This window comes from Mauremys mutica, chromosome 7, assembly GCF_020497125.1.
Source record: "Mauremys mutica isolate MM-2020 ecotype Southern chromosome 7, ASM2049712v1, whole genome shotgun sequence".
Classification (NCBI taxonomy): Eukaryota; Metazoa; Chordata; order Testudines; family Geoemydidae; genus Mauremys; species Mauremys mutica.
The window spans coordinates 120,873,817-120,887,682 of NC_059078.1; the positions used below are offsets into that span (position 1 = coordinate 120,873,817).

The 13,866-nt window shown below is 41.8% G+C and overlaps 1 protein-coding gene across 5 annotated transcripts in view; it reads right to left on the reverse strand.

The window, feature by feature from the left end:
* MXI1 (MAX interactor 1, dimerization protein) overlaps positions 1-13,866 on the reverse strand; it is an 81,582-nt gene that overhangs the window by 36,073 nt on the left and 31,643 nt on the right. For all 5 annotated transcript variants that reach the window (XM_045025390.1, XM_045025391.1, XM_045025389.1 and 2 more), the window contains one exon: positions 659-688. In XM_045025390.1, the coding sequence (XP_044881325.1) occupies positions 659-688 (30 nt within the window). The remainder of the gene's footprint in view (positions 1-658; positions 689-13,866) is intronic.

Consider the following 13,866-nt stretch of genomic DNA (forward strand, 5'->3'; position numbering starts at 1 on the left):
GAACTAACTCCCATCGTCTCAATGGTATTTATCTTACTTTAACTCCTGTTACAAAAGGGTTGAGTCATATAGCAGAGCATGCCAAGTAACAAAACTGCAGGGCTTGCTAAAACTCCGACTCAAGGATAAACAGGCTCTGTCCTAAAACAGGTTACGAGAGCAACACTCCACAGGAGCATTGTTAGCCAGACTTCAGATCCACTAAACAATGGCATTTTCTTTATGCTGTAGAGAGTATTACAGTCCTGCCAAGAAAGTGGTGGGGGGAGAAGCAAAGCACTGCCCTTCAGTTCATGGTAACATGTATTAACCAGTGCCCAAGAAACCAGATACCTTAGCAACCTCATGTAGGGACAATGACCCAATCAGATTTCAGTGTCAGGAGAAGAGGAACAGTATTTACTCTGCATACAGATTAGTTGCAAAACTGGGTCACTTCTTGCCTTTTTTTTTTGTTTTTTGTTTTTTTTTTGGGGGGGGGGGGAGGTTTCTTTTTCAAATCTTTGAGAGTCTTTGCCTGGACTTTAAACCTACCTGGTGCAGGGTGGAAATCCCCAGCTGTCTGAGCTGATGAAATCACACCTGCATGTGTAATGTTAAAGCATGTTACATTGACTGGGCTTTGTATTTCTTAGAATTCAGCTCATTAGCTACTTACCGGTTCTTCTCTAGTTCGTTGTGTGTAGACCTGGAAGACAAACAAAAATTTGGATTAGCTCCCTTCAGCCTCACAGCACAGTAATCCAACTGCTACAAGCCATAAACATTTCCAACAGTACAACTCAGCATATAGTCAACCATTTGTATATATTAAAATATTCAGCCATAACTCTCCACTCTCTCTTGCTGTGAGACACACTTCCCATGCTAGGTCTATATTTACCTGCTGTTCTCAGATGCATTACTGTAAATTTACATGAGATATTTAAAAATGTCCAAAACCCAGAATCGAGACAATGGTGAGAGCAGAGGACTGGGAGTCAGGAGCCCTGGGCTCAATTCCTGGCTTTGCCACTGACTCCATGTGTGATCACAGTTGAGTCACTTAACCTCTCTGTACCTCAGTTTGCCCATCTGTCAAATGGAAATATTGATACAACCTACCATACAGGGCTATTATAAGACTTCATTCATGGTCCTAAAATATTTTGAGATCTTCAGATGCAAGTTGCTCTGTAAAGCAACATTGGACAAATCATCCAAAGGGTCACTAGCAATATCTTTCCCACTTGCTGCCAGAGCCGAAAATTTGCCCAGCATTTGGGTATGTGGAGGTGGGATGTATATACAGGGACAGGGGTAGAGGAATGCTTCCTCTACCATGCTTGCAAGCACTACGGGGTTGAGGCAGTGCCTGTGGGATTCAAATATGGTTCCCCAGCTCACCTCCAGCACCTCTCACAACTGGGGATACCAGCACCCTCACAAGACTCACAGTAGAGCATCTGTACCCTAAAAAGGTACTTAGCCTCACAATTACATCACTAAAAACATCTGAAAATGTGTGTTCTTGTCTTTATACCTGTATACCATCAAGCACACCACTGCTATTCAAACAATAACTCACAATTGGAAAATTAAAGCGAGTAGAAACAAAATGGAAATCGACTAATCTATGTTCACTGTCTGTGTGATGACAATGTGAATAGACAAAGTTAGGTGATGTGTACACTTGAGACCTTACAGAGGCACAGCTGTGCTGCTGCAAGATCTCTCGTGTAGCCATAGAGATCTCCCGTCGATATAATTAAACCATCTCTAATGAGCGGCAATAACTAGGTCAGTGGGAGAAGCTCTCCTGCTGACATAGCACTGTGCAAACTACCACTTATGCCGGCGAAATTTATGTTGCTCACGGGGGTGTTTTTTTCACAGCCTTACATATTAGTGTCTTTTCATAAGTGTTTATGATCTGTTATTAACGGCCCACGTAATTTTATTTTAAAATATACAAATTTTAATCTAACATGTCCCTTTAATATAAGGTCATCTTAAAATAGGAATAAATGAGCCAAGAGCTTAATAAAAAGGATCTATTTTCTGTAATTTGGCATCACATTTCTTCCGGAGCTCTGAGAAGATTATCCTCTATCCCCCATCTGGAGAATCCTGCAGACAATTCTCCAGTTAGGGAACTGAATGAAGGTTCACAGCTCCACAGGAAACCCTCTAGTAATTAGGTGCTTCCCAAAAAAGGAGGGAAAAAAAGTGCTGAATGGGTGTTAGGAGTTCAATAAAGACCATAACTAAACCTGTAGACATTTGAGAAATAAAACAATTTTACAGAAACAAGCCCTGAAGATTAGAGCCTATAAATAGATGGACAAAATCTTTAAGGCATGTCAGTGGAATGTGTCTGATTTGGTATTGGACACTGGTCTCTCAGGGTGTATCTGCATTTCAATCTGGAGGGGTAAATTCCAGTTTGAGGAGATACACCTGCACTAACCTGACGAGCACATGCCCACTTGCATTGGTGCAGCTACACTCTACTTTTAGCAGGCTGGCTTGTTCAATGCTCCAGGGCTGGAGCACCCACAGAGAAAATTAGCAGGTGCTTAGCACCCACCAGCAGCCAGCTCCCCTGCCGCCTCCCCACCGGCAGCCCCCGACCACCTCCTCCCCATCCCTCCCAGCACCTTCTGCATGCTGCAAAACAACTGTTTGGCGGCGTGCAGGAGGCACTGGGAAGGAGGGAGAGGAGCAGGGACAGGGCACGCTTGGGGGAGGGGGCGAAAAGAGGCGGGGAAAAGGCAAAGTGGAGTGGAGTGGGGGTGAGGCCTTGGGGGAAAGGGTGGAGTGGGGCAGGGCCAGGGGTGGAGTAGGGGTGGGAAGAGGCAGAGCAGGGGTGGGTGCTTAGGGGCAGGGGTGGAGTGAGGGCGGGGTATGGGGCGGAGCGGAGGTTGAGTACCTCTGGGGGAAAATTAGAAGCCGGTGCCTGTGCCGCCAGCTCAAAGTGCAGACGTATCTTTAAAGGCACAGTATATTGCACAGACTCCTAAAGCTAGACAAGCTCCCACAGTAACTGTTTTAATTTCCCCATCATGCAAAGCCCTAAAAAGGGGTCACCCTCAAAGTGAAAGAAAAGAAGCAACTTTTTATTCTCCTGGTTAAATGAGCAACTAATGCTGGATCTTGAGTGTACATTTTATTTTTACATACATCTTCTGACAGCTGATAAACCTAAACACTAAGGATCAAGTTTCAAAATGTGGCCTCCACTTGGTCATGTGTGACTGTAGATATGCAAGTCACCTGCATGTGTACGGTTAGTGCAAGTCTAAGTGGCAGCTGCCCGTGCTACTTAAACTTCTGCCTTGGAGGGGGTCTCTGTGCCAGCCCAGTGTAGGCTGGCTTAGAGAGCAGCACTATTTAGGACAGACAAGGAGCTGACAGATTCATAATTACGTGGATACAGTGACCCTAGCAGCTTCTGTAACTGACACAGAGGGCATAAGTCTGCCAATTACTTCACAGACTAGAGCAACTGCACTGCAGCCCTGTGCCCTGGCCCTAGGTAAAGGGGCTCTCACACCATTTGAGTCCCCTGTACTTCACCTGCATGAAGCCCGATTACTTGTTGGGTGAGTGAGAGTGAAGTGGCTTGCACTCTTTTTTTTATGCAAGTGATAATTTAAACCAGCAAATCTCATCTGCTTATGCAACTGGACTGTAAATTCTATCATTTACACATCAAATGACAGTGCTCATTAACTATTTGCAAAAAACAATCTCCCAGAGACTGGGTCAAGGCCCCTTTAAAATCTGACCCCAAATTCTTTGGAACGTGTTACAAGTTTTATTTACTGTATGTTTCTGCAGGAGACTTTGCATTCTTCCTGGCTATTCCATTAACAGTTATAAAGCCAAAGATATGCAATGAATTGAATTCCTATATTATACTGCGCCAATTATCAAGGCCAGCACAGAAAGAACAAAGTTTGGCTCACCGCTGTGAACAAAATTAAAACAGCAGGTTCCTGCGATTCCTCTCACACAGGAAACTCTTTATTACCTATCTTCTTTCCAATGAACAACACAATTCTGAGAGGTCACAGTCTTTTCATCAAGTCAGGAAATTTATGCTGTGACTTTTAACCATATCGCCTGCAAAAACTTTCCCAGCACAGACGAATTCGAACAAAAGAAGCTCAGCAAACATAAATGGATCCTGCCAAGTTGTTACCTGTGCTATTAGCACCAGCTACATTTAAGTTAACTACAAACATTTTTCAAAAGTCTGATATCCTCGTTATCATTTAGACTCACTTGCATTTTTATATTTACTTGGACTGGACAATAAAAATAGAAAAGGCAGTTTCTCTTCTCTTTATAGTCAGTTTCACTTTCTGCATCTGGCATGATTTTTCTGTCTTTGGGTTGCAAATATTACAAAGATTTATTTGGATTTAAGACAGACACCACTGCCATTGAAATGGGAAAAATAAAATTCATGACCATGTCTGTCAATATTAAATTTTCTAACAACTTTAAAAAAAAATAACCTACAAAAATCAGCCACAAAATATTCAGTCTAAACTGACTGCTACTTTTACTTAAAAAAAAATAAATCTTCATTTCTCTTCTGATTAATATCAACCAGAATCTGGACATAAATCAGGCTTTTTACTTTGACGATTAAATATTCAGAATTATAGAACATCATCAACTTTCTGATCCAACAACATGGGTACATGAGGTACCATCCACTTGAAAATCTGAACATTTTGTAAATTGTTGCAAGTAGTCCTAAAGTTACACCAATGAGATTAGCCATATTTCTCTTGAATTTTTGTTTTACTTCTATATTTGGCAGTACTTTGTATACAGTCAGTTTCACTGTTGTTGATGGTCTGTTGTACTTTGTGCCTCCCGCACTAGGGCATCACTCTCATGCACCGATCTGAGGGAGCTCACATACATGCTGTCACTCACATACATGCTGTCACCCAGGCTATGCCGGAGGGTGTTTACCAGTAGCTGAGCAAAGCTGAAACTGAAGAGGCAGGATCAGAGAGAGAAAGGGGAGGGCCCGAGCATGGTTGCTATTGTTTTTCTCAACCTGTGCTATATCCCCTGCTCAAAAAGACCTTTCTAAGCATCAGCAGGTGAGGAGAAAAAGCCCATTAAAATTTAAAAATCCAGGACATCCTATTCAAAGTGGGCTCAATCAGAAAGGTGATTTGTTTTATACATTAATCATTTATTGAAAAAAAAATTGGCAGTGTGCCTTTAAATTTAATAAAGTGTCACATAAATGGAAGGACTGTTGTGATAATTGGGCTTACAAATTTACTCTAATTATGAGCTCAACTCTAAAAAGTATGTGTAAGTTCATAAAATGTCAAAATAACCTATAACAACAAATGTTAATGGCAAAAGGTACAAAAGAGACAGAATAACTGAATTACGGTAGTCTAAACAAAAAGGCCACATTGATATGATTCAAGGACTGTGTTGTATGTTTCTTAAAAATAGGAGGCATGGAGCTGGAAGTTAATAAGCCAAAATTGGTATGCCAGGTATTAGGCCTAACTAGCGAACAAAATAATAGGTTATTCCACCCATGACTCCCTTTTTGGGTACTTAAAAGAAAAATTTTGTGGGGAAAGAATGAAAGAACAAAACAAAGACGGAAAGGACAGAAGCTACTGGAGCGAGCTTTACCTTCATGGTTGCCATCCCCCACCATATCCTGGAACCCCAGGACTTCATCTTCCTGATTCTGAGAGATCTCATGGCCCAAATGGGCTAGAGAGAGTGTGACCCAGATGACATCGCCACTCCTACTGGCTCCAGCTGAATCCCAACCACCACCTGGGATGACAGTTATTACTATCTTTAATACACTCTAATTGCGGACGAAACCATGCTATTGAACATTACACCAACTGACTGTGAAACCCTTAAACATCACATCTGTGACAATCGCTCCACCGCTAAGGGGACAGCTATACTGTCCCTGTAACCTAACCACCAGATGACAAAAGGGGGAGCACCACAGTAGTCCTCATCCATTATGACTATGTTAATGAGGCCAACTGACAACTCTCTGACACCACCTACTATAAAGAACTCAAAGAAGACCCCACCCCACAATTTACCCAGGAATTTAAGGATATCAAATCCTTCCCCAAACAACTCCAAGAGAAATGCAACAAACTCATCCTCTACGAACCCACCCCAGGACCTTCTACATATTTCCCAAGATATACAAACAAGGGAACCCAGGCAGACCCATCATAAAATATAGGGTCTCATAGAAACCATCCTCAAACCACTCAACACACAAAGGGCTAACTTCCTCCAAGATACAAGTGACTTCATCAACAAATTCCACAACACTAACAATCTCCCTCAGACCACCATCTTTGTCACTATGGATGTCACCTTCCTGTACACCAACATCACTCACAATGATAGCATAGCTGCCTGCCTCAAATATTACAAGACAGTGGACAACCCAGTGGACAGATATCCACCGCAAGCACATCGCCAAACTCATCCATAACAATTTTACATTAAACAAAAACACATTGTCCAAACCATGGGAACAGCCATGACTACTAGGATGGCTCCCCAGTATGCTAACCTCTTCATGTATGCAGTGTTGTTGTAGCCGTGATGGTCCCAGGATATGGGAAAAGTACAAAGAGTATCACAGTTAAATACAAGACACTGGAGTTATAACTCATTTTTTCCCCAAAAAGGACAGTTATTACCATCTTTGATACCATCTACAAGACAGTCAAACAACAGGGTTTTTTTTCCTAACTAAAATTGTCTACAGCTAAAGGAAAACACAATGTTGTTCAAATGAAAGTCTTATTTAATACTTAACATTTCAAATGCTTTAACTGTTTTTCCTTCTTCTGTGTCTTTAATTAAAGGTTAAAAGGATTTTTAAATGGTGTTTGCACCTTAGTACTAAGTCGGCTGAGGTCTCTGTATACCAAACCCCAGACCTAGTTTAATAAAGTTTAATGTTGGACACTGACTGGGTTATGTTAACACCTTTAGCCTATATATTCCATCAAATTAATACAACAGGACCCAATGTAAGATATTTTGGAAACAACTCATGAAGAGATCAGGAGTTATCTTTAAAAGATTAAAGTTCAGGAAACTATATGACAGAAATAAAGGAGCAGTTAGCCAGTTCCCCACAATGTTTGTTTTTAATATGAAACCAGAAATGGAGACTGAAATAAGAGCGTCCCAAAGCCTTCATCATATAGTTGCATGCAGCTGGATGCAAAAAATAATAAAGCATTATGTCCATATAGAAAACATGCAAAACAAGGACTATAATAATCCACTATAGTTTAATACACAATAAGCTACTACACTCCTATAAACAACTTTGTCATCCCAGACCTTTTCTAATAATGTGTTATTGAAATATTAAGCTACACCAAATTCTCTCTCTAAGAGTAAGACACAGTAAATACATCGGCTTAGCCCAGTTGTTTTATTTAAATAAAATATGTTTTCTCATGGCACAGGAAATTAACCTGGAAAAGTAAATGCCTATTAACTCTCTTCAAATCAGCAGTCTCATGAATGCCTAAGGTTAACACCAACAGACAAGGTGGGTGAGGTAATATCTTTTATTGGACCAACTTCTGTTGGTGAAAGGGAGAAGTTTTCAACACCCACCGATGTACAGCAAGAAATGCTTGATAGTATAGCAGCTTTATTGCTTTCCTGGGAATTAATTACAAATCACGGGGATTTCTTTATACATGTTGCATCTCCATTTGAACAGCATCACATCCCAGCCTCTCACAGGAGCAGAAATTACAGTAATGGCTGCAATCCTCTGAGTATAATAGTTTAAACAAAATACACTAATACAAAATTCTAGTCCTTCTGTGCAAAAAGTCACTTCTAATACACAAACTGAGGAATTAGGTTTTATGCAGTGAACAAAGCAAGGTTAGGGTAGAGAAGATAGAATTTGCTCACAGACCCAATCCACAGGCAGGCTATGTGGCTGTGACAGAGATTATCCCATGGAATAGCTGACTCTCCTATGGGGAAATTTAGGGCTCTGAACCTGTATAAGCATGGACCTTCAACCTAGACTACTCTGCTGTGGCAAGGAGACTACCTCCACAGCTTATGGGGGTTAAAGGTTCACTGTGCCACCACTCTACCCTAAGCCCCATACACAGCTCTGCCATGAGGTTTAGGTCATACAACTAGCTTTCTACTGTGCCTTCACAGTAGAGGGAATTTCATCCTCAGGGAGCAATTTTGGGCTGTTAGAAGAAATAAAGTATATAGCTCAGCTTTGCAAAATTAGCATTATTATTTGTATTACTGTAGCACTTAAGAACACAATGGTCCAGGACCAGATGTGCTAGGTGCTGTACAAACACAAAAGATGGTCCTTGCTCAGCAACCCCGACAAAAATCTACTCATCCCTCCCTTTACCATGAGGAGGCTTATAATGAAAGATATTTTTTTAGCCCATAATATAGTTACCTTGACTGAGTTTAGGAAATCCCATAATATAATATTGATAGATACTGGAACTGCCTGTATGCCCTATCTGTCTTGCCAGTGACCTGTCATTCTGGCCACATCACCTTTCACCCCTTTATGTCCCTCCACCTATGCCCCTTCTCTAGAACATCAAATATAAGATTCTTGTTCTTAGTTTTACAGCCTTTCACAACTTACCCCCCAAATGCTTATCCCTGCTGGTATTCTACTGCGCCACCCCTTGGCTCTGCCAACTACTGTAACCTTTGATCACCTGTGTATCTACTCCTCCAACACACCCTGCCATGCTACCCTGTGAGCATGGATCATCTTCTCAGAACTAGTACATCAAATGCTGACCCCTTCTCCTTCAGATCTCAACTCAAACTTACTTCTGCTGGAAAGGTGCCAACTGACAGTGGCTAGGCAGATGGAAAGTTGGAACGTTCAATGGTTATTTTATTGTCTCTATTTTTTTAAATTAATTGATCCAGAGTCACCTAGTTGTGTACATAGATCCTGAACTAATGCCCAGTGAAGTCAATGAGAGTCTTTCCATTGGCTTCCAAAGGCAGTGGATCAAACTCATAACTAGTCTATGAAAACATGGGCCTGATCCAAAGCCCATTACAGTCAAAAGAAGGGTTCCTATTAACTTCAGCAGGTTCGGGATCAGGCCCTGTGCACGTCCTATAAATGTTACCCTCATCTTCCATCCCCCTTTCCTTCCAACAGCTAAGATGCAGTGAGTTTGTCTTAGATTAGAAGCAGTTCATTAATATAGTATGCTAGCCCTCTTATATCAGATGATAAAATGCTTGGTGCAGTATGTGGGGGATGTAAGAGAGCTTGCTGGCTAGACGATCCATGAAGACACACTGCATGTCCTCACAAATTCCATGTTTTAGATAGGACTTTTTAACCTCTGTCTTACCATTTACTGTTTGTATAGCAGTAGTGCCTAGAGGCCATAATCAGAGGGATTTAGAGCCCTGTTGTGCTAGGCTCTGTGCACAGATAAAACAAGACCCCACCCTTGCCCTTAGGAGCTTGCAATCTAAGTATCTCCCTTGGACATACAGAGAGAGTGCAACCAGGCAACCATGACTTTGAAAACTGATCTAATATTTTGTGCCATAAACTAACAATCGTGAGAACGAGCGACTGGGACCGGATCACTTGATGATTACTTGTTCTGTTCAATCCCTCTGGGACACCTGATATTGGCCACTATCGGTAGACAGGATACTGGGCTAGATGGACCTTTGGTCTGACCCAGTATGGCCGTTCTTATGACTATCTCTTACCATGGATCTGTACATCGCCTAGCACAATGGGGCCCTGATCTTGGCTGGGGCCTTTAGGTGCTACAGTAATGCAAATCATACTAATAGTACAGCCTGTGCATGAAACAACCAAATCTTTGGTTAAGCTGGAGAAGCTCATGACTAGGAGTTTCAAAGAAGCTTCAGGGAGTCAGGTGCCCAATTCCCACTGAATTTCTATGAGATTTGTGGATCTAAAAGTTCTTTGGAAAAAAATCACAGTCCAAAGTCACAAATGCCACATACTACAGTCTCAGCTCAACTTCATTTATTAGTGAACCCGAACACCTTCTGGTGGGTAGCGAAACAGCCATAGGTTCTTTTCTTATTCAGCATTTTCATCCAGCATTATTTTCCAATCCCCACAGATGTGCTGGCCTTGGTATCTGAAGAAAATGTTTTTCTACAAGGGACTAAACTGAGAAGGCAGAATAGGCTAGGGTTCACGTCACTGGAGTTGCACCACATTAATGTGGCCCCAAGTTCTGGCTGGTTCCTTTGTTACTCTTAGACTGACATCAGAATCCTTCCAAGGCAGTGATCAAAGCCTTTTTCCCAGGACCAAATGAGTCCCCTTCCAGAGTTCACATTCTCAGTCTCCAACAGAGAAGCAGAGCAGGGGACATAGCGTCACTGGCATCTGTTACCGTTTACTCGTACTTGCAAAAGAAGCAATGGCCATGCAGATGGTCTCAGCTACTAATCAGGGGAAAGACAGACAATGGGGAAGAGACCCTCAATAGGGAACAGGATAGCAAAGTCTTCAGACAGACACTTTAAACAGTGTCCTACTGGGACAAAGCATACCACAAATCACAGCTAGGAACTCCACTGACTTTATTTTAAAGGCCTGTAGTAACATTGGATCCCAGCTTTATAGAATTAAAGGATATTTCAAGCCCCGTTTTTAGCACAGAAGCCAGGGTATCCCAAGGGGTCACAGGCCAAAGCTGCGGTGATGCTGCATCATCTTATACTCAGCACTAACAGGAGAGATGGTATGTATGGCAATGTAACCAATCCATTACAAGCTTACACACTGGGATGCAGGGCTCCAGATAAAGGGTGCTGATCCTAGAATCTTGCCCTCAATATCTGTAAAAGAGCCACTCCATTCCACCTGGGCTACGGGGAAAGGGCAGGATTTGGCCATACAGAACCAGAACATAAGATCTTAACTGCTGGGTCAGTCCAACGGCCCATCTAGCTCACTATCCTGTCTCTGACAGTGGGGAGTATACAGAACAGGGCAGTTAGAATGATCTCCCCCTCTCAGCTTCTGGCTGGCTTAGGGTCACCCCGAGCGTGGGGTTTGCATCCCTGACCATCTTGCCTAAAGTCATAACAGCAATTATAGGAAAATCTGGATTTATCGCATAGCCCTGGGATGATGCATGCTTCGGTGCTCTGTGGGGGGTGGTGCATGTGAACTCGAGTCGCAAGAGCAATAAGGGGCTAGAACACATTCAGTGAAAACAGAATCTTCAAAGTTTGGGCAGCAAAGCTCTTGCAAGTCTCAACTGAGCATGTGTGAACTGAAACTTTAAGTCTTATAAATTTGCCAAATTTGAACAGATTTTCACAGGAGCAGGAAAAGATACCTCCAACATTAAGGCCATACCCTGACTAATTTCAAGTCCATGCTGCAAAGCATGGGGGCATTAATGCTTCTCAAAAAATGGTCCTAAGAAAATTTAAAAAAAAAATGGGGGGAGGGGCAAAACAACAGTTTTCTTTAGCCTTATTCTTGGAAACCGCTGAACCGTTTGGCTGAAACTTTCAAGAAAAATTCAGCTTGACACAAACAACCAGTACAGACAATTTTATTTCAAATAGTTAAAGTTTGGCAAAGTTACACATAACTGAAAACAAGGTCTTAAAATAGGAAGTATCAGGCAACCTTAAAATAGGCAGTGCTACTAGCCTCACCTACAATATATTCAGAAGAGGTCAAGACATCTCTGTCATCCTCCAGTCCAATGGTCAATACTAGAGATAAACATCTCTCCTGCACATTCCTAACACTGTCACACACTCCCTTTCCAGATCTCTACTGGGAGCCTCCTACAGAAGGATGAGATCAGCTTGTGTAAGTGTACACTACACTAATCTCACAACCAAACTTCACTATATGATAAACAGAAAGATTAAAAACAAGCAAACCAAAACAAGTCTAGAAGTAGCTAGCAAAAGTAAGTCTTTAGCTATGGTTGGTTTCATTTTTAAGTGAATTTAGTGTTGCTGAAAGGTATCAGACTGCCAGTTCCAGAAGCTAAGAGGCTCTGTTTATCTATGACAAGGGCAGCAGCATCGTCATGGCTTTATTAAAATCCCTGACAGGGTGTGAGTACAAAAGCAATAAGTATCCAAGAACAGAACTCAGTGGAACCCTCCTAAATCACAACTAAAGAGGATTCTGCTCACATACTGAAACAAATGAGCAGAAAGGATGGACCTCAATCATTTGAACGGTAAATCTTGAAAGCCAAACCACAGAAGCTAAATAATGTCTAAGGATTTTTATGATCAACAATTCTAGTGTCTTGTGTCAAAGACTCCTGGATAAACAAAGCAAAATGAAAACAGATCAGAGACCTCAAGATTTGCAGAAATAAAGTAATTACCAGCCTTAGCCAAATAATCCAAATAATTTGGACCATTCAAGCCTAATAGTCATGAAACAGCAACCAAGTTTTTCTTTTGGCTGTTGAATATTCAAGCACACTGGAAACCAACTTAAGGCCTGAGCCAATAGGTTCAAAGCAGGGTAGATCAAAATACACCAGGGAACTTTAGTACATGGCAGCTGGGTACACACAGACCCTTAGAGAGCAATAGGCTAGTGCGGGGTAGATTTATACCCCACTTTGCTGGAACTAAATGTTTGTGTAGATGAGCCCTCTGGCTCCTAAGTGTGTAAGTCACTTCTGAAAATGGGACTAGTACTTCTGAAAATTTTACCAATTGTCCTCATTTTCTAGATGGCAGGATCTGCAGATGTTAAATGACTTGCCTAAGGTCTCACAACAAGTTAGTGGCAGAGTCAGGAATGGAACTCAAGACTCCCAGTCACGTCCAGAAATAGACTCAGAAACGTCCACTGCAATGAAAAACTCTGTTGAGAAAAACATATTTCACCATGCTCAAACTGCGAGAACTGCTTCTTACCTTGGGAAGTTCCCCCAAACAAGGGCGATTTCCCCTGAGAGAGAGCTGGAAATGGGGCTATTTGATTCAAAATGCCACTTGGTTAAAAACAACTTTGTTCCAATCAGACAAGATTTTTTCCATTTCTGCTCAGAACTGTGAGCTGCCTGTCTCATTGGAACTAGTTAGCCATTATGTTATCTACAACTCTAGATCTCAGAGCACATCACAAAGAAGGATACCTATCATCATCCTCACTTTACAGGTGGGGAAACAAAAGCACAGATGTGCTTAAAGTCACACCAGAGGCCAATGACAAAGTCAGGAATAGAACCCAAGTCTTCTGACTCCTAGGCCTGAGCACTATCTACAGGAGTGTAGTATCTCAGCACTTAGGAGACCTATAGAAAATGAAGGCAAAGAAACAGGTATATTCTGCTTTCAGTTACTGCAGATTTACAATGGCATAACAGAGGAATCTGGCCTAGCGTTACTTAAAAAAAAAAAGGGTGGGGTGGGGAGAATCTTATAGAGCAACTTTAATCAATGTGGCAGAAAGAGCAACATTCTAAAGCTCGGTCCATGCCAGCTTCGTAAGAAGAAAGCATGATACAAAACAACAGATTAAGATCATGTTTAAAATCATCCAGATTAATTCAACCTAGATTGGTAAAACAACATAGACTGAAACAAAATATCTATGAAAATCAAACTAGAACCAAAGAATGGATGTAGAGGAGAAACCACAGAAATAAGAGTTGGGAAAATATCCAGAGGGATGGAAAATGCATGACTGTTCCCTACAAGATCAACAGGAGAGTGTCTCAAGATCTGGGCAAAGGCCAGCCAAGCGCACAGCCCTGAAAACCCCCAATTTCCAATCAAGAGAGAGTCCAAAATAGT